This window comes from Trichosurus vulpecula, chromosome 3 (genome assembly GCF_011100635.1).
Source record: "Trichosurus vulpecula isolate mTriVul1 chromosome 3, mTriVul1.pri, whole genome shotgun sequence".
Taxonomy (NCBI): Eukaryota; Metazoa; Chordata; class Mammalia; order Diprotodontia; family Phalangeridae; genus Trichosurus; species Trichosurus vulpecula.
Window position 1 is genome coordinate 51,152,854 of NC_050575.1, and position 21,428 is coordinate 51,174,281.

Sequence of the window (21,428 nt, forward strand, 5' to 3'; positions counted from 1 at the left end):
TACTTACTGGTATCAAACAAGGTATAAAACAAAGTACTATATCCTGGCCAAAGGTGTTTTCCACTGTTACAGAAGATGCCTTATGCAGTGCCCTAAGGAAAAAAATATTCTATTATCCATGGTGAAGGCCTATAGATGTTGTTGTTTGCTGATGACATTGTGCTGATTCTATTAAGGCTCAGAATACTAAAATGCTTCCTCAGTAAGATCCATAATCATTCAACAGAGGCCAGCCTAGTAATCCACACTGGAAAAACCAAGTGGATGAAAAATACCTAATGTTTAGATTGTATCACCCAATTTGATTGTCAGCCAATTTGAAACTTGGAAAGACCCTGTAAATGGACAATGAAAAAAGAAGGAAGGAAGGAAACAAGCACTTATTAAATATTATATGGTAGGCATTATGCTAAGTGCTGGGGATATAAATACAAGCAAAAAGGAAAAATAGTCCTTGCCCTCAAGGAGTTTAATTCAAATGAAGGAAAAACAGCATACAAAAGGTAGCTGAATAGTGGGGGGAAGTATTGAAGTCTGGAACACCTGAACACGGGCTGATAAGCAGGGCCCAGAATTCAAGTGCAGGAAGAAAAGTCTAGGTTGCACTTAGTAAACTGTTTAGTACTCTTAATAATCCTAAATTTAATCATGATATAAGACTCCATTTCACTTTAACACTGATATTCTCCCAGTGAAGCAGAATTGTTGTTAATCATGGAATGCAATAATCTCCAAATAAATAAAATTGAAGGTGATTCTCAGGGTAATAGAAAAACATATAGAAGGTATAATCAGAGTTGCAGCATATGCTTCTTGAGCCCAAGAAGCTCTTTTGATGCCTACTATTTGTGTTACCTTGGAAAAATCACTCAACCCCTCGGAGCCTCAACTTACACATGTGAAAAATGAGAGATTTGGACTAGACACTTTCTGAAGGTTGTTCTTGATAAGTGGCATAGAAGATATAAAGAAAATATCTGATTAGAAGGGTACTAGTCTTGTGGTCAGAGCAGGAGATAACAAATATCCAGCTGAAATGTTGAAAGGCTTAGAGGAAGGTCTTAAGAGAACCGGATGAATTATCTATAAAGCATTTATGGAAGATAATGGAAGGATGAGAAAGTGTGGATGAATTGTTAATCTGCATCATTAGAGAGAATATCTACATCAATTAATCCATCAACCAAGTATTTATTAAACACCTACTAGATGCTATGCACTGTACTAAGTACTGAAGTTACAAATATAATGAATGAAACAATCCCTACTCACAAAGAGCTTAAATGCTAATAGAGGAAACAAAAATACACGTGTAGATATAAGTTGCATAAATATGAAGTAAATACAAATATTTACAAAGTAGTAAAATACAAAGCAGTTTAGGAGGTGGGGCACTAGCATTTGGGGGAGAATCAGGAAAGGCTTCATGTAGAAAATGGTGCTTGAGATGTGTTAAGTCTGTCTTATTTTATTTTATTTTTAACCCTGCTAACTTTTTATGAAGTACTCTTGGACCCGAGGGATTTGTGAATGAAGGCACCACTACAAATAAATGAGTTGGCTGCTAATCAAGGTCAAACCAATGGCCAAGAAACATTAACCACTGCTCTTCTTGGGGGATTGTGCTCAGCACAACCATTCATAGATTTTATTGCTGGCTAGGAACTTGGAGGTCATTGAGTCAATGATTTACAGCTAAGGAAACTGAGGCTTAGAGAGGGGTAAGCAAATTTCCCCCTGGTTGTAGAGCTAGTAAGTATTGGGTGGAATTGGAACCCAGGTCTTTTGGCTTCCAAGGCCAACCCACTATCCCATCTCCTGGTTAACAATGGTAGCCTGGTTAATAATAACTGCTACAATTCTCTAAGATTAATTAATCCCTCTCCCAACTAGGAGTTAAGAGCAGCTAGGTGGCACAAAGGACAGAGTGCCAGGCTTAGAACCAGGAAGACTCATTTTCCTGAGTTCAGATCTGGCCTCAGACACTTACTAGCTGTGTGACCCTGGGCAAGTTGTTTGCCTCAGTTTCTCACCTGTAAAATGAGCTGGAGAAGGAAATGGCAAACCACTCCAGTATCTTTGCCAAGGAAACTTCAAATGGGGTCATGAAGAGATAACTGAAATGACTGAACAACAAAAACTAGGAGTTGGCTTTTGGGAGGGGTTGCACTCATTTGCTCTTGTCCCACTGAGGACAACAGTATACTTTCCTCAGAGGGGGATGCAGTTGAACCTCAGAGTGGGAGGTTTTGAATCCATATGACTTAACTCCCTGAGCCACATCACACTAATTTCCATCATCATACCTCAACTTGGATCCACATTCAGTGAAAAAAGCTTGGCCTATGCCAAGCAAATTCAGTTGGTGGACAAGCAGTAAACAGTAAAGTGTTACTAAAGAGAATTTATGCCCAAGTGTTGTCAGAGAGGTGGGAGAGCCATTTACTGAATTTAATCCACATCACAGAATTAAGGACCACAGATGCCTAACTGGAAGGGATGTTAGAGGTAACCTAGTCCAGTCACCTTCTTTGAAGGATGAGGAAACCTAAACACAAAAAGATAAAAAAATTGTCCCAGAGTCCCATAGATAGTAAGAAGCAGCCCAGGTAGGTGTAGGCTGGTAAATGTTTAAAAACCAGCTGCGGGGGTGAGGGTGGGGCAACGTGAAAGAGCATTTCTGCACACACACACACACACACACACACACACACAGCGTCATTAGCCCTTAGCCTAGACAATCAACAAAACAATAAATCAAGCCCTGATTTTTCAGCAATTACTGATTTCTCCATTTCTGAAGTGTAAAGTGCCCACATTGAGCATTTAACATTAGAGCTGGCTCCAGGAATTTGAGCACAGATGTTTTGCTTCCGAAATCCCCTGTTCTTCCCACTGTATCATGCTGCTAAATGGCAATTTAGAACCGGAAGTGGCCTTGGAAAAGATCTGGTCGAATTCCCTCATTGGACAGCATCATCAGACTCGATGTAGATTGAAAGGCAAGGGCAGAGTAGCTCCAGAACTGTACCAGTATCCGTCGAATGTTAAAAGCCCTAAAGGAAGGCCTTCAGCGCACAGGCCCTTAGCATTCCTGGGAGAAAGTCCCTAAAATTAGGAAATACCACAAATATTATCTTGGACAGAGCTGCGGAAAGCTGAGGTTTGCAGTTTTCCAAACTAGTCCTGATATCTTAATTCAGGCACGGAAGCCTTAACGCGCGGCCGTGTATGGAGATCTTCAGAAATATTTATTATGATAAAGAAGGAATGTAACCTGTGCAGAAATCTGATTCATTCCAGACTGCTTTGAGTTCCCTAATTTAAAGTTTCCATATATAGTTTAGAACTCCAAAACATGTGATCAAAGCAATTTCTTTTTCCCCTACCAGTTCAATGGTCAGGGATTATTTCTTTTTCCCTTTTTTTCTTTGTATCCGTAGTTGCTTAGCATAAGGCCTTATACACAGTAGGTCCTTCGTAATGTTTTGTTGAATTGAATTGAATTATTTTCACCTGCTCCTGAAGATCAATGGTGTTGGGGGGGGCAGGTTCCTGCAGCCTCAAGGCCGCATGTGGCCTTCTAGGTCCTCGAGTGTGGCCTTTTGACGGAGTCCAAGTTTCACTGAACAAATCCTTTTTGCACGGTTACTATGAATCTTTCTGTACATAAACCTTGAAGGATTAAAGCCACCCCAGCTTTGACGCTAGATTGAATTCCTTCAAAAAGTCACTCTTTACTCACCTTCTGTCTAGCTATGTTTTCCACCCGCTTCTGTATTTCCCCATTTATTCCTTCCCTTTGGCAAGCTTATTTAAATAATAGCCTCTTTAAGAAGGGATAAGCTCTAATTTCAGCTTTCATAACTACCTTTTGTTATTCAGTCATTTCAGTTGTGTCCAATTCTCCCAGACCCTATTTGGGGCTTTCTTGGCAATGACACTGGAGTACTTTGCCATTTCCTTCTCCAGCTCATTTTACAGCTCCATTTTACAGCTAACGAACCAAGGCAAAACAGGTTAAGTGACTTGCCCAGGGTCACACAGCTAGGAAGTGTATGAGGTCAGATTTGAACTCAGGAAGATGAGTCTTCTTGACTTCAGGTCAGGTATTCTATCTACTGTGCCACCCAGCTGCCCTTTCTTTAACTATATATTATGTCAATACAGCAAGGATCTGTGATTTCATCAATATGGAAAGTTCCTTATATACACACAAAGGAAGATTGCCACACTGCCCATTAGCATGTAAGCCTAGGAAAGTTGTCTAAGGCTCAAACAAATAAAGAGACTTACCCCTGGTTATAATGAAAGGAAGATCAGAGGTAAAATTTGAGGTAAAGGGTATTTTAAACCCAAGTCTTCCTGACCCAAACTTCAAAGCTCTATTCCCTATGCCATAGTGCCACTAAAAGTACCTGACCCATGAGTAGAGACCATTAGTTAATTGATCACACTTCGACATAAACATCTAATGTCAACCATATAAGTCAATAGAAGGAATGTTTATGCATGCACACATACATACACACACACACACACACATACACACACGTGCGCACGCTTGTGTGTGTGGATAGATAGATAGATAGATAGATAGATAGATAGAAAGATGGAGGCAGTTAGAAGGCTCAGTGAATAGAGCCCCGGGGCTGGAGTCAGGAAGACCTTAGTTCAAATCCAGCCTCAGATACTTACTACTTGTGTGACTATGGGCAAGTCACTTAACCTCTGTTTGCCTTTGGAGAAGGAAATGGCAAACTATTTCAGTATCTTAGCCAAGAAAACTCCATAGACAGTATTGATAAGATATGGTCCACAGGATCACAAAGAACTGGACACAACTGAACAACTACACAAAAACAAAAAAAAAAACAATAGCTAGATAGGTATCTAGATAGATAGAGGAAGGGAGCTCCTTTCCCAGAGCCATACATTCATTTATCAATACTGTCTAAGAGATGGAACTTGGGGGCAAGTTCCTGGCAGAGCTATTACAGGGAATTGGCGGGAATTGTTACTGTTCTCCAGTTACTACAGGTCTGGAGAAGTACTTTACCACTCTTGGTGACCACAACCACATCTGCATGATGTGTAGAAGTAAAGCTGTGTAATTTATTATGTGTAAGGCTAGGGTTATAAACTGAGATTTCACAAATCAATCCCAGTGTAAGCATAGCCTGGACAACCATACTTCCTTGAAATGAAGCCTATGTATGCACGCAGGAGTTACCTTCCCTGTCCCATCTGGCTTCTCATGTTACAATAGTAGAATCTGGGCTGGAATCTAAGGTTGGATCCTTCATCAGTTACAGAACCTTGGGACAAGGCATTGAGCTAGGGAGACATTTTACTCTGGCCTGGATTCTCCACCTTCTCAACTAGAAAAAATGTCAAGTTTTACATTATTTCCATAAAAGTCTTTCCAGATTTCTCTGTGTTCCTTAAACTTATTGGTTATAATTACATTACAATCTATTACATTAATGTGCCACAGTTCATGTAACCATTTCCCCTGTATTGTACATTTTGGATATTATTTTAGGTTGCTTCCAGTATTTTTTTATAACTACATGAAGAATAAAATCATCACTAACCAGAATCACATGAGGAAATGTGAATGAGAATGAAAGGACAAAGAATCCTGAGAGAAACTTAGTAAGATGGACTAAAAAAATCTTATGATACTTTGTTGTGAAATCATTTTATTTAAATGAAAACAGTAAGCATGCATGTTCAATGTTAAGTTTCCATTAAAACATTTAAAAAGAGCTTGGTAGAGGGGGAAAGTACACTGGATTTGGAATCAGAAGATTTGGGTTCAAATCCCAGCTCTGCTGCATGTGAGTTGTGTGAACTTGGGTGAGTCACAACCTCTCTGAGCCTTTGTTTCCTCATCAATAAATAAAGGGGTTGGACTAAATGGTCTCTAAGGTCCCTTCAGCCTCTCAGTCTATAATCCAATCATCTTAATCCTATAAGGAAAAGGAAGAAAAGGGAAGAAAAAGAATGGAAAGGGCGGAAAAGGAAAGTCAAACCCTCCTTTCAGCCTTTCTGGTGGAAAGTTAGGGGAAAATAGGAGGGTAAGGAAGAGAACTATAGGAGAGTATATTATAAAAAGTGCTTACTGTGTTGATCATTTCTATCCCTTGTCCCATCCACTTTGCCATCAGGAAGGATCCTCAGAAAGTGGCCCCCATTGCTACAGTAGAGAAGCTTGGGCTTCTTGTAATTCCCCAGTGGCAGGTTAAATCTTTCGGTCAGGGCTGTGAAGGTTGTGATCTCCCCTTCGGCCATGCCTCAGTTGTTTGGCTTTTACAGGGCCCTTCAAGACTGAAAGAAATTCAATAGGCTCATAGTTAGCACAGCAGCAAAGAAGACAACACTCGTACTTTTAAAGGGCATCAGAGGGACCCAGGGGTACAGCCTTTCTGGCAAGGTCTCTACAACAGATCACCAAGGGGATGCCCATGACTACCAGAGTTACCAGGTGGCAAGTGGTGACTGAACATGGGCCTTCTTAAGGGTAGACAGTCATTAAACGTGGGAGGGTTTTTTTGGTGCATCTCACAGATCCCAGTTGGACACAGGTTTGGCACAAGAGGCATCCTTTTTTAAGCTTCCAATTTAATCATTTGGCCAAAGAAAAAAAGGTTAAGGTCCCTCCTTCTGATCCACACACATCCTCAAATTAAATACCAAAATGGCACTAAAATAACACTAGGGGGCTGGTTGAAAGCCACAAAAGCCAATGAGGCCAGGGCTGAGGCTTTCTCCCTCCACCCTCACACTGTTTTGACTAGGAATTGTAACAGCATCAGGGAGCAGATAGCACAGATGGTCTTTGAGGCTATGAGTCTGCAAGCAAAGGTACAGGAAGTCATTTTGGCTTCAGAGGCAGTCTCGCCTATTATCAGTGACTGGGGAGGGGAAACCACAACAGTGAACCCTTTTATAACCTCTCAAATGACTGGAAAGAATAAAGGGTTAAGACAGGAAGGACACACATCCCAGTTTCAGGTCTTCAGGGTCAGGAAGAATTCACCACCAAAGTGTATTAGGTTAGGATTTTTTTTAAAAGATCAGTGTTCTGTTAGGGAGACCAAGCACTAATAGAATAGAAGCTTCCTCAGAACAGGGAATGTTTCATTTTTATTTTTGCAACCCCCACACTTAGCACAGTTCCAGGCACAAGAGAAGTGTAGTAAGTGTAGATAAGTGAGTAAATCCTTGTTGATTGACAAATCTAGCTATTTCATTATGAAGAACACCTCTGATTTAGTGCCTACCTTTTAAAAAAAATAAAAACCAGACAAAACTTAACAGATATCTCCAAAACACTCTCAACTAGAATGTGCATTCTCCCTACTATACATAGAAGACAAGTGAGGCAAAATAAATGTTTAAGTGTCTTAACTCAATATCACATAGCCCCTTAGCAATGCCACTAGGGTTGCTCTCCTTATTCTCTGTATTTTCATTGATCTTTTCCTCCAGTCTTTCCTTTTTCCCCTCTTCTTTATTTCCTTCACAGAATCATAGAATTTCAGATTTGGAAGAAACTGCCACAGCCATGTAGTCCCACCTGTAACCCAAAAAAGATGTTTTTGTTGTTGTTTGCCATTTTGACATCAATGGTGATATATTGACCCGTGAGTAAAATGAATTTATGTGAGACAGAATTGTACAAAGTTATCAGCCTCACTCTCTCTTCCAGGGTCATTGAAGTCCAGTGGCAGGACAGAAACTCACACAACCGGCAATGGTCCAGGATGCAGTGGATGACCTTGGTGTCTGATGTCTGACCAAGCTCTAAGTACTCCAAAGCATCTGCTTCAGCTGCCTTCATGGCATTGGAGCGAATTGTTCCCATCCAACCATTCTGCTGGGGGGAGTCATCATATGCTTGGGGTAGACATCCCCCTAACTCACCAATGGGTTTGTGGTCCATCAGTTACCCTCAACCTGCTTTAGCCTGTCTGCAGAGATGGTTTTATTGGGGGGGTGGCCGCTGCACATGCTACAGCTTCTTGGAGCTATGAGGTGAGAGTTGACTGCCAGCTGGAAGCCAAAGCTGGAAAGCGGTCTTGAAAAGGGCTCAGCAATCCCTTCACACCAGAGGTGCTAGTCCTCCCTCAACTCCCTATACACCCCAAACCACGAAAGTATCCTCATTGCAGCACACTTGATAAGTAGTCATCCAGTCATCGAAGACCTTCAGAGAAGGGAAATCCACAGCCTCCTGAGGTTGCCTCTTCCACTTTGAGACAGCTACAATTGTTAAGGTTTTCCTTTACATCAAGCCTAACTTTGCCTCCTTGTAACTTTTGTTCATTGCTTCTAGTCCTGCTCTCAGAACAAGTCTAATATTTCTCTCACGTGATTGCCTTTCCAGTACTTGAACAAAGCTATCATAGTCCCCCTTGAGTCTTTTCTGGGCTAAACATCTTCAGTTGCTTCATTTGATCCTCATTTGACATGGACTCCCTGGCTTCCTTCAAGTCCCAGCCAAAATTCCATCTTCTAGGAGAAGCCTTTCCTGATCCCCCTTAATGCTAGTGCCTTTCCTGTATTGATTATCTCCCATTCATCTTGCGTATGTCTTATTCACTGCTCATCCACCTTTTATGTCTACCTTCACCTAACTTTCACTTGTGGGCTCCAAGAAGCTGTAGCATGCACACTGGTTACACCCCTGTCTCAGTAGAAAGGCAAAACCAGGTTGAGGGTAACTGATGGGCCACAAACCCATCACTGAGTTAGAGTGGTGTCTACCCCAAGCACGTGAAATCTTCCCCTGGAATGGGCAGATGAGAACAACTTGTTCCAATTGCCATGAAGGTGGCTGAAGTAGGCACAGTGGAGCACTTAGAGCTTAATCAGACATCAAAGACACCAAGGTCACCCACTGCATCCCAGGCCATTGCCAGTTGTCTTGACTTTTGTCCTGCCACTGTACTTCTATGACTCCAGAAGACAGTGAGGCTATTGACTTTGAATAACTCTGCCACACTTAAATCCAGTTCACTTGTGAGTGAACACATCACCCCACGATGTCATTGGTCCTCTTTGAAACGAAGGACTAGCAAGAGTTGTTTTCACACTGTTTCCCCATTAGACCATGATCTCCTTGAGATCAGGGACTGTCTTGTGCCTTTCTTGGTATCCCCAGCACTTAGCACAGTGCCTGGCACATTGTTGTCCTTGTTCAGTCATTTTTCAGTCATGTCTGACTCTTTATGACCCCATATGGAGTTTTGTCAGCAGAGATACTGGAGTGGTTTGCCATTTCCTTCTCCGCCTCATTTTACAGATGAGGAAACTGAGGCAAACCAGGTTAAGTAACTTGTCCAAGGTCATGCAGCTAGTAAGTGTCTGAGGCCAGATTCAAGCTCAGGAAGAGGAGTCTTTCTGACTCCGGGTCTAGCACTCTATCCACCTCACTACCTAGCTGATCTGCCTGGAATACAGTAGCACTTAATGCTTCCTGACTTATTGACTAGACTAACTCAATGCCCTTCTCACTATTCAGATAGTTCTCCAGATTTTCTCCATTTTATCAATGTCCTTTATATTGTGGTGCTCCAAATTAAATAGCACCTCCTGCCTTTCCTCCAACCAGAGGTCAGAATAAAGCTAATTGGGGAACAGGTTTGATTTAGTTCTAAACGGTAGCAACAGACTGTAATGGGCCCCCAGGCCCTAACATGATGATTGAATGTTTTACAGGCCTCAAGTACAAAGAAAGATGACTCACCCTTCTATCTCTTCCCTATCTTTTCCAGGGTGAAAAGAGTAGCACTTTTGGAGTCCTTCATAGCCATTATTCAGACACCACCATATTTACAGAAGGCATTTCCTTTCAGAACTGTAATTTGATTCCTGTCATCAACACAAAGTTTACTGAAAATGAGGATGCAGGAAGCAAAGTAGTGAAGAATTTGGTAGACTACAGGGGCCAGACATTGTGCATTAGTTAAATTACAGGATATACCTAAAATCTTAGTGCATTTGTAGACTACTAGAGCTGCACGAAGACTTTCGGGACACTCCGCATATAATCCTTTTTTTTTAATCCTATAAGGAATGAATAAATGAATAAAGGAATAAAAAGCAGTTATTTCTTACTTCTTTGCCTTTCATTCTACCTTTATTTTAAGCAATAGACCAAAGTTCTAGGCAATAATTCATTCCACCAGGCACTTATTGAGCATCTACTATGGGTTCAGGTTACTGTGCACTATGCTGACGATACAAAGCCAAAATGAAACAGTCCTTGCCTTCAGTGAGCTTATATTCTACTAGGGCTGGAGGGTGGTGACAACATGAACAGAGACAATTAAATACAAATTCCATACAAAGTGGATGTAAGATCGTTAAGAGAGCACTAACAACAGAGTGGACCAGAGAGATCTCAGTGAGCTCTTGAGTTCACTTCAGAGGATGTTTTTAAAGACTTTATAAAACTATCAAGAACCACCTAAAATTATGAAATCCTATAAAGCAAAAGGCAGTTAGGTGGCACAGAGGATAGAGCACTGGCTGGGCCTGGAGTGAGGAAGACTCCTCTTCCTGAGTTCAAATCTGGCCTTACTCACTAGCTGTGTGACCCTGGCCAAGTCATTTAACCCTGTTTGCCTCAGTTACCTCATGTCTAAAATGAGCTGGAGGAGGAAACGGCAAACCAGTCCAATGTCTTTACCAAGAAAACTCCAAATGGGGTCACAGAATCAGAAGCAACTTAGAATGACCAAACGACAACAACATGAAGCAGAAGGCCTACTATCTTCATGAGGAGAGCTATCAAATCAATTCAAATTCTTCTAGTAATGGTTTAGCAAGCGATGCCTCTACCTCTCCATCATCTTGTCTCTGATTTTGGTTCATTTCCTAAAAGAAATCCAACAGCAGCATATTAATCCATCACTTGTTACTGTTACCTTTGACTTTTTGTGGGCATCCAAGCTTAAGAGGAAGTCTATGTAGAATGTATAATAATATGACACATTTACTATCTACAATAAGCCTAGTAGTTAAATAGTTGCAGCAAGAGGTAGCACTTAATGGACTGGTAAATATTTTCACGAAGCAGTAGATTTTTTTAGCTTATCTGCAACAGCAAAATGAGACCAGCTAAAGTCTTATTAGCATAACTATACAAAAGCCTATGCCTTTTGACATTCATTATAATTCAACAAGCATTATTAAGTGCCAAATTCATACATGGTGCTGTGTCATTTGGGCTCTGGAAGGTCACCTACTTGTATATGCATGTGTATGAGCACACGTCTACTCAAGACTATACTGATAAGGGTCTAAGGTTGGACCGAAGGCAAACATAATTGGGATTCTTCCCGATTATGGGAATTGGGAATTCTGGCTCTAACATAATTGTTATATACATTCATGTTTTCTCCCACATTAGAATGCAAGTTCCTTGAACTCAAGGAACTTTCACTTTCATCTTTGTAACCTGAGCACAGTACTTGGCCCATAATAGTTGCTTAATAAAGGCTGTCTGTGAGACCCTGGGCAAGTCACTTAATCCTGTTTGTCTCATTGTCCTCATCTATAAAATGAGCTGAAGAAGGAAATGGCAAACCACTCCAGTATCTTTGCCAAGAAAACCCCAAATAGGGTCGCAAAGAGTCAGACGCAGATGAACAACTAAACAACAAAAGCCTTGTTGTCAATTCACAGAATTTTAGACTTAAAAGGAACCTCAGAGATGATCTCTTCCAAGCCACTCCACAGGTGAAGAAACTCAGGCCCACAAGGGTTGCCCAAGTAAAGGGAGAGGGGGAAAGATCCATTTGTGCTATCATTTTCCTCACCCATAAAATTATAAAAATACCTGCCTTAACTACCAGATAGGGCTGTTGTTAGGACTAAATATTGAGATGATATGGGTGAAAATACTTGAATAAAAGAAAAGTGCCATATAAACATAAATTGTCATCACCTGTTATAGTAGAGTCTACTATGTGGAAATTTAACAGTCATTAAATAATTAATTTCAAAAGAAATAAATCTGATTTTAAGAGAGTGCTTTTCAGCTTCATCATGTTTGACTCTAATGAACTAATCCTCTCATAATGTAAATGAGTGTAACTCTTGTTTTTACAAATTTGGAACCAGAAGCCAAGATGCTAGAGGGCTTCCCCATGGTATTAGAGAACCGACTTTCAGCCCTTTCCATTTCCTACTCATCTGGAGCTGGGTTGAAATAAAGTGACACTAGTTCAGCCTATTCTGAGTGCTAGGAATCTTTGTGCAGCTTGGAAGCCAGGCTAAAAGGAAGAATGTGAATTTCTAAGGAGTAGAATAAAGAAAATGTGATGCATTTTGTAGAGCATTGAAGTTTTCCCACCCATCAGGGAAAGAAGGATCTTGCAAACTGTTAGCCTGTTTCATATCGACAGCCACCACAAGGTGTATGGGGTGATACTATAAAAAAAGAGGAAATAAATTCTCTTCTCAGAATCCTGCTTTAGAAGCTGGTCTTTAGCAAACTTTTAATAGGAGGAGATGAGTACGATACTGGTCTTACAGTGGACAAATGTCAGCAGTTCAAATGAACCTTTAATAAGTATAGAAAAATGGGCAAGGACACCAATCAACAACTTGGTTGCGGGAGAACCTGAAACCATGCTATCAGCCTTTTAATAGATGGGCACAGATTAGAAATGAATGGAAATTGTGTTCAACAATTTTTTTTATTGGGGACTTATTATGCTCAAGGTTCAGGGCTGGGATTGGAGCATACAAAGATCAGTCTGACAAAGATCTTACGTGGTATAGGCTCAGGAGATACATGGGTTCATATCCCACCTCTGAACTTACTAGGAGAATGACCATGGGTGAACCATTTAACTTTTCAGCCTCAGTTTCCTCATCTGCAAAATTGGGATATGAAAAACCGTAATACCTCACCAGGCTGTTGTGAGGATCAAATTAGGCAGTGAAGCATCTAGCGTTCAAATTCTGCCTCAGATGCTTACTAACTATGTGACCCTAAGCAAGGCACTTAACATCTATTGGTTTCAGTCTCCTCCGCTATAAAATGAGGATATCATCTACCTCCCAGGGTTATTTTGAGGATCAAATGGGATAATATCTGTAATGTGTTTTGCACAGTGCCTGGCACATAGTGGTTGCTTAATAAATGCTTGGTCCCTTCCCCCCTTCCCAATGAATGCAAAGTGCTTGGCAAATCTTAAAGTACTCTATAGACATCAACTATTATTAGCATTAATAGAGTTTATGTCGAGGAAGGTACATACGAATGGCTAATGATCTAAGGAAGAGTGAAATAAAGGAAAAGAAAAGCTCTGGCAAAGGCCTATGAGAAATTTAAGGAAGGAGAAATGGCATGGGCAAACCATCTTGCTTTCTTGCTTTCCTGATTAAAATGAGACACACAAATCAGCTCACTTCAAGTGCTCTTTGGAGCAGCCTCCAAAGCACCATTATCTGAGCCAGCCTGGCTTCTATTTGAGCTGGTCAGGAAGGAAAGCTTTAGCTTTTTCAGCCCCTTTCTGGAGGTCTTCAAGCAAGCCAAATGAAAACCAATCAATCAACAAGCATTTATTGTATCAACTCTGCTGGTCAAAGGGGCTACAAAAAAAATCAAAAATAAAACTGTCCCTGGTTCAAGGACCTTACTGTTTTGAGGGGAAAAAACCCAACATGACCATATTAGTAAATACAAATAATCCAATCTGTGGTAATAACATGTTGTTAGTTATTCAGTCTGTTTTCAATTGTGTCCAGCTCTTCATGACCCCATTTGGGATTTTCTTGGCAAAGATACTGGAGTGGTTTGTCATTTCCTTCTTTAGCTCATTTTACAGATAAGTAAACTGGGGCAAACAGGGTTAAACTGACTTTCCTAGGGTCATGCTGCTAGTGTGTGTCTGAGGCCAGATTTGAACTCAGGAAGATGAGTCTTCCTGACCCTAAGCCCAGAACTCTACTGTACCACCTAGCTGCCCAATGACACATATACATGTAAGTAAAGTAAACTGTGTATTGAAGATAAATACAAAGTAATTTCTGGGGTGGGAACAGGAATAGGAAAGACCAAATATGGAAGGTGGCACTTAAGTTGAGCTTTCAAGGAATCCAGGCACTATAAGAGATGGAGGCAAGGAGGGAATACAGTCAAGTTATACATAATAGAAAGGTAGGAAGATGGAATGTTGCATAGAAAGATCACAAGTAGGCCAGTTTGTCCAGAATGTAAAGTATATAAAGAGAAGCAATGTGTGATAAGTCTGGAAAATTAGACCTGAACATACTCCAAAGAAGTCAAAGACAAAGGGCAAAAATCTTATATGAATAAAATTATTTCTAGCAGTACTTTTGGTTCCAGATGAATAAACTGAGGCAAGCAGAGGTTGAGTGACTTGCCAGGGGTCAGCCAGCTAGTGAATGTCTGAAGGCAAAGTTGAACTCAGGTCTTCCTTGCTCCAAGTCTAGCGGTCTGTCCACTGAGCCACCCAGCTGCCACAACAATGTAAAGGAAAACAACTTTAAAATACTTCCTCTCCAATTCAGAAAACTGGTGACGTGGCATTGTTGTTCTTCGTCTCTTGGCAGACCGGTGATGGGTTATCAGTGCAGAAAGATATAAATTTTCAGAAGTGGCCAATGCGTTGATGTGTTCTATTTGAATGTACTTATTTGTTACAAGGGAAAGCTTTATAAGGAGAGAATTAGTAGGAAGTAATAGGGAAGCAAAAAAAAACCCCAGAAGAGCATCAAAAAAAAAAAAAGCACATGAAAGAAAACAGAAAGAAGTTCATATGGGAACCTTAACACAGTAATTTTATTACTGCTTTGTTAAACTTAATACACACTTTAAAAAGCAAAATGTATGTAATAGGAGTTCATCATTTCACATACAATCTTTGTTTTGTTCTTTGTATAAGGCTAGGGTTTATTGAATAAATCAATCAAGCTGCCCCATGTCGACTAAAAGTAAGTGATAAGATGCCCTGATACCTTAATGAGGTGAGAACAGGTTTCAATAAACCAATCAATCAAATATTTTAAATTAAGTGTAAAATGTCCTTGGATGAACTGAATGACCTTGAAAAGTGTAGTGTTTGACTGAGTCATGTCCTAAGGGTTGTCTGTAAAACAGAAGACTAATTCAAAATTCATTCATCCAAGTGAAAAAGCAAACAGAAATCAGAGAAGTTATACAGATTAGAATACACCAAATAATACATTAGGTAGAATGAGTTCTACATAGCTGAAAGCATGATAAGATTGCAGCTCAGATCAGGAGAGAGGGCCCTGATGTCAGGCAAGAAAAGATCCTTTTTGGGAAGTATCCAGGCAGGCAGACTGGGAAGCAGAAACATGTTAAATAACTGACTTCTCCTACATGTCTGCAGCTTCCAAAGTCTTTTTTCTCCCTGGAGTGACTTCTGGTCACATGTCTTTACCCAAGAGTATCTGGAACCAACTTTGTAAGTCCCTTACTCAGGTATTTAACATCAAGTTCAGCATTCTCTTTCTGATAATCAGGAGTCACATCCTCCCTTCATAAGTATTATACAGCTGTCCCTGCCTCATCTTTCTTGGGAAGGAGCCAAGTTCCAGTTGTATATTGAAATGTTTGGGTTCGTTGATGATTGTTAAGCTCAAAATTAAAAAAAAAAATTTAGGGAAGGTACACTAGAGCAGGGTTGTCCAAAACACGGGTTGTGCACCCCCATGCAGCCCACCCACATCCACCACAAGCACAGAAATCCACACAAATACTTTAGTTAAAGCATTTATGTCAATTTCCACGCCCGTAGTAAACACGGGCAGGCCGCATAAAATCACACTGTGGGCCACATGTGGCCCGTGGGCTGCACTTTGGACAGCCCTGAGCTAGAGCAAGATTTGTGAAAGTTATATTCCTAAAGAGTTTGTATTTGATCCTACAGACAAGTAGGGAAGCACTATAGCTTTTTTGGAGTAGAAATGCAAAATAGTCAGACCAGTGCTTTGAGGATATCACTTTGACAGCTGTATGAAGGACAAACTGGAGAGCAGTAAGACTTGAGGCCACATGACCAACCAGGTGAGAGGTCATGAGGACTTGAAATAGGATGGTGGCCACATGAGTGGAGAGAAAGGGGTTCATGCAGAGATGTTAAAAAGATAGAATCTGCAAGATCTGGCAACTTACGGATATGGGGGAGAGGAATGTTAGTGAAAATGAAAAGACAAGAATAATATTATAATATATTACGATTACATATAGTGTTACATATTGTATATGTTTTACATAACTATATACGTATACATATATGTATATATGTTTGTGTGTGTATACACACAAAAATATACACACATACACACATACATATATAGATACATATATATATATATATATATATATATATATACATATAAATATGTGTATATGTATCACCAAGGAGGTGAACCTTGGTACTAGAAGGATGGTGGTACTTTCAGCAGAAACAGGGAAGTAGAAAAGAGGATTTGGGGAGACAGATAATGAGCTCTGTTTTAGGCAAGTCGAGTTTGAGATGTTTGTGGAATATCCAGTAAAATGATCCAATAAGCAATTGATGATTTGGGACTGGAGATGAAGAGAGATGACTGATTTTCCGGGATGTTGTAGAGGGGTATGGATATGGGTTGGATTAGACAGTTTCTGAGGTCCCTTTCAACTCTGGGATTGGGCTATATGGCCTTTGAGATCACTTCCAAGCCTTTTACTCTGAGGTTCTATGATTCTGTGGATTGAGTTTTATAGGGCTGCTTGATTTTGGCTAGGGCTAAGAAACCCAAAGGAATTCCAGATTTTGTTACCCCTGCCAGGAAGTGTCAGGTTGGCAGAGAGTCACTCACACCCTCCAGTGAAGGGAAGTTTGCCTGAATAGACAGAGACAGTGTGTTCTTCTCTCCAGTCTTACCCCACCCTCACTCATTGCACTAGGCTTGAAGGTGGGAATGCAGCTATAGTTGTCTGGCATGAGTTGGGGCCAACATGCCACCAAAAGCCATACAGTTCTGCTCTGTGTGCTGAAACGTTATCTGCTGAAGGATCCATGTTCTCTCTACAGCTTTTCCTAAACTGTACAATTGATTTGTGTTGAAATGAGTTGTGAAACAGTTGGCAATTCCTGATAAGAAATCAAAATTGTCTAACAGTTATTAGCTGCCTTTTATTTGCAAGATCAGAGAGTGTATAACATAAGGTCAAAAGCCAGGAAAAATTGCATTCAACTTCTGTCTCTGATGCTTAGTAGCTATGTGACTCAAGGCACATCACTTAACTCTCCTAAGCCTTAGATTACCCTCATAAGATAATATGCTATAGATATTATGCCATAGATGCGTTACAGTCTGCCTCAAGGAAGGTAGAATTCCTATACCAACAAGATTCTTGACATATTGACATTATGGAAGGCAGTTCTTGAGACACAAAGATCAAGAGGGGGAAATGGTCCCTGCCCTCAAGAAGATTACAGTCTAGTAGAGTAACATATCAAATATAAAATCTTCTCAATAACAATGAATCCTCTAGAGAATTAATCATGATGCTCTTCTACCATTTGCTTAAGAGGTCTATAAACCATTAAAGCCAGGATGCTAGTGGAGATAATAATAACTCCCATATTTGTATAATACATTGAAGTTTTCAAAGGCATTTTCCTCACAATAATCCTGTGAGATAGGTAATATACATCCTTCCCATTTTGTTGTTGTTGTTCAGTCATATTTGATTCTTCATGACCCCATTTGGGATTTTCTTGGCGGAGATACCGGAGTGGTTTTCCATTCCCTTCTCTAGCTCATTTACAGATATGGAATCTGGGGCAAACAGGGTTGAGTGACTTGCTCAGGATCACACAGCTAGTAAGTGTCTGTGCCATATTTGAACTCAGGAAGATGAGTCTTCCTGACTTCAGGTCCAGCACTCCACCCACTGCGCCACCTAGCTGCTTTATTCCCATTTTACAGATGAGGAAAACCAAGGCTCAGAGAAGTGAAATGTCATGGTTCAAACCACCAATAAAGCCTCAGAAGCCAGAATTGAACCAAAGTCCTCTAGAGTCCTGGCTCTTTTAAGCTGTATCCTTACTGTCTCCTATTGACTTTTCTTGATATGTAATTTCAGCAAGCCTGGAGAAATGGTAACACAAATTGGCTCCTTTGCCTCCCATTCTTCGACCTGGGAGCCTTCTAATGCCATTCCGAAGCCACAGTGATGACAGATCTTCCTCTCACCATAGGTAGTAATTTTTCCTAAATGACCACTGTGTGCAAAAAAAAAGGAAGAAGTTGAGGACAATCCCTTATCTAACCTGACAAGACCAGTCAAGCCAGGCTATTGATGTCAAGGGCACGAAGACAGTGAGCTCACAGACAGCTGAGGTCGATGAAATGATGCCATCCGTGCCGCCGACCAGTGTGATCACAGACTTCAAGTGGTGTTGATTAAGTCAGTCTACTCTGCATGGCCTTTGTGGAGGTGCTTTCTTGGAACTCTTAATGAAGAATTAGACATACACAAGACTCCGTGTTATTTTTTCATGGGATTCTAGCTCTAGAACTGGAAGAGACCTCAGAAACCTTTTACTCTATCCCCCTCCCATTTTACAGAAGAGAAAACTGGGTCCAGGAAGGTTAAGTAACTTGCCCAAGCTCACAAATAGGTAGTAAGTGTAAGAAGCATAATTTGAACCCAGACCTTCTGATTCTGGAGCCAGAATGATTTCCACTATGCCGTCCTGCCCTTTTCCTTCTTGCTTTTATTCTGGTTGGTCAGTTCTCTTCCTATCTGGCCTCTAGACCCCTGGCATGCTCCCTAGCCAGAGGGCATCCTTCTATTGAATGTCAGGAATACTTAACAAGGCCTTAGAGAAAAACAGTCTCCCCTCTGAGACAAAAGACAGAGGGATGCCTGACTTGGCATGCTCTGAGGGCCCCGGTTTCTGTCTGAACTTCAAATCCAGTCCAGATCTTCCCACAGGCTCCCAGCCATCATGAAAATCAGCACACATCACAAATGTAAATATCCTTTCTGCAGACCAATGTATTAAATCACTGGGGCTTTAAGCTGAATACAGAGTTATTATGCAGTGTCTCTGGCAGCCTCCTCTTTCCCCCCTTCTTCTTACCTTCCTTTACTGATGTTCCTCCAAAAAATCTTTTGAAAGTTACAATCTCCAGAACCAATCCAGGGAGCACATTCCTTTATCTATTTCGACAGACCTTCCAGAACATAGGAGGAGGTAGTGTTTTGTTGTGTTTTTTTCCCTTGCTCTCCCCCTGACCTAGACATTTTTTACTTTTCCAAGACCAGCATTTATGTCTCCATTTTTTGGGAATGGCTGGGGTTTGTCCCAACACTGTATGTCTCAACCAGCAGCCTGCTTTGGAACCTTCCATAAAACAAGATTTGTTTCACGCAGCTTTCACTGAAGAAATGTATGAAAAATGAGGGCAGGGGAAAAAAGGAAGAGAATGACCCTTTAGCAGAAGTCACCCATTGACCTCCCTGCTCTTTTTATGCTCTCCACTAGCCTGACAAATTTTGTAGCCAAGTCAGACACTTTCCAGGAGACACTTGTTTTCTTTGAAATGGGGCCCTGAAGACTTCAAATCTCAGGAAGTGAATGATCTCTTCCAGAGATAACTCCTCTGGGGAGGATTAAGTGGTACAATGCCTAAAAAGTCTTTCCTGGGGATTTGAACCCAGCCCTGACATCTTCCCTTGGGTGAATGGTGAATGGATCCACATTAGATCTATTTTGTCATGGTCCCTCTTGACTCCTGTCTTACTAGAGCAATCTATGTTAAGCTCAAGATACATTAATGAGACTGAGTTAGGGTGCTCACTTAAACCCAATGCCCTAAGAGATTAGGGTTCTAGGCTTAGCATTGCCACTAGCTGGCCTTGAGACCAGGGACAAGGGACTGTCCTCTAGGCCATTTCTGCAAATGAAGGAGTTGAACCAGATGACTTTTATTCTACCAGTTCTGACACATAGAATTTTATACATTAAGTTAGAACAAATGATAATTTGCCAAGTGGTTATTATTCGTACAGTATAGTAGAAGTTTCACAGTCCTATTTCTCACTTCTCATACCCATTGCTAAACTACTGAACTCGGGAAAAGCCCTTTTGCCTGGACTAGCAAAGGCCTGTTTCTCTCTGGGCCTCGGTTATCACATCTATAAATTCAAGGTGTTGGACTGGAAGATCTCTGAGTGCTTATAAATCCTATGCGAATCTTCAATCTTCATCTTTCCGGTAGAATGTAAAGAACGTAACTGACCTCCTTGGGATCAGAAGTGTTTTTTGTTTGGTCTTTGTATTTCCAGCACCTAACATGGTGTTTTGCACATAGTGGGCACCTAATAACACACTTTGAATTGAACTGAGTGGAATTTTAAGTCTTAAAATACTACAGAAATGTGAGCTATTATTGTCTTTACCCTTACTAGTATAGAAAGGTCGAGCACCTTGTCTGGGAGCACGCAGTAGGTCTGTGACAGAGTCAGCAGAAAACTGTCCACTTTCTAGGACAAGGAATTTATGTACCCTGAGCAATTTTTGAAAAGCGTGCCCCCTGTGTGTTACTGTCCCAACACAAAGTCTTTGAGCCTTCTCTGTAAAACTGGCAATGTGACATCACAAAACAGAGACCTGCACACAGTAGGGGGTGGAATTATCTGTAATGGAAAATACACAAATTCATCAAAAATAAGTAACCCCCATCAGACAATCAAGAGTCACATGTCCTATAACATGTGAAGCTCACAAATCACAGAACTGTCCTTCATGGGATTGCCTACTCTCCTGGGAGAGAATAGGTGTAAAACCTGAAAATGCCCTTGCTGGCACCCCCTGAAACTTGCAGCCTTGGCAGCTGCCCACCTTGCCTACCCCTAGTGTTAGCCCTGGCTCTGTCTAAGCTGTCATGTTGCCTGTCATCAACATCATCCCTTCCAAGGACCTTGTGTTCATTCCAAGCTTTGAAATAAAGGACAAAACTCACATTTCTGCCAGACAGATTGTATCCAGGCTCCTCTGGAGGAGTAGCTAGCAGTCCTGGAGTGTGGTTTTGTATTTAAAGCGGCTGGATACCCAGAAAGAATCTAAAGTCCATCAAGCCATTTCACATGTCAGAGCCTATTCCAGGTCTTGAAACTGGGCCATGAAGGCCAGAGGCTTCTACACAGAGAGCTACATTCCTGCTAAAGCGATGGCATCCTGTGCTAGGCAGGAAACAAATGGGAGATTGGGGAGCTTAGAGTTGTGGCTTCATAAAGATGGCCCAGGAGGTGTAAGAGCCAAATGGCAGAGAGAAAGCTGCCCTCTATAATTACCTGCCCAGAGTCCTAAGCCTTTCTGGGGGATCGTTTTTGCAGAGTCTCTGTAAAGGAA

General features: G+C 41.1%; 1 protein-coding gene across 2 annotated transcripts in view; it reads right to left on the bottom strand.

Moving 5' to 3' along the window:
* Positions 1-21,428, bottom strand: part of FGF1 (fibroblast growth factor 1) — a 150,766-nt gene that overhangs the window by 49,344 nt on the left and 79,994 nt on the right. Inside the window, exons 3-4 of one of the 2 annotated variants that reach the window (XM_036749320.1) lie at positions 6,129-6,333; positions 5,890-5,975 (exon numbers count right to left, since the gene is read on the bottom strand). In XM_036749320.1, coding sequence (XP_036605215.1) covers positions 5,965-5,975; positions 6,129-6,297 — 180 coding nt within the window. In that variant the 5' untranslated portion in view covers positions 6,298-6,333 and the 3' untranslated portion in view covers positions 5,890-5,964. Of the gene's footprint in view, positions 1-5,889; positions 5,976-6,128; positions 6,334-21,428 lie in introns of those variants that run through there. The other variant, XM_036749319.1, reaches the window with a different exon arrangement.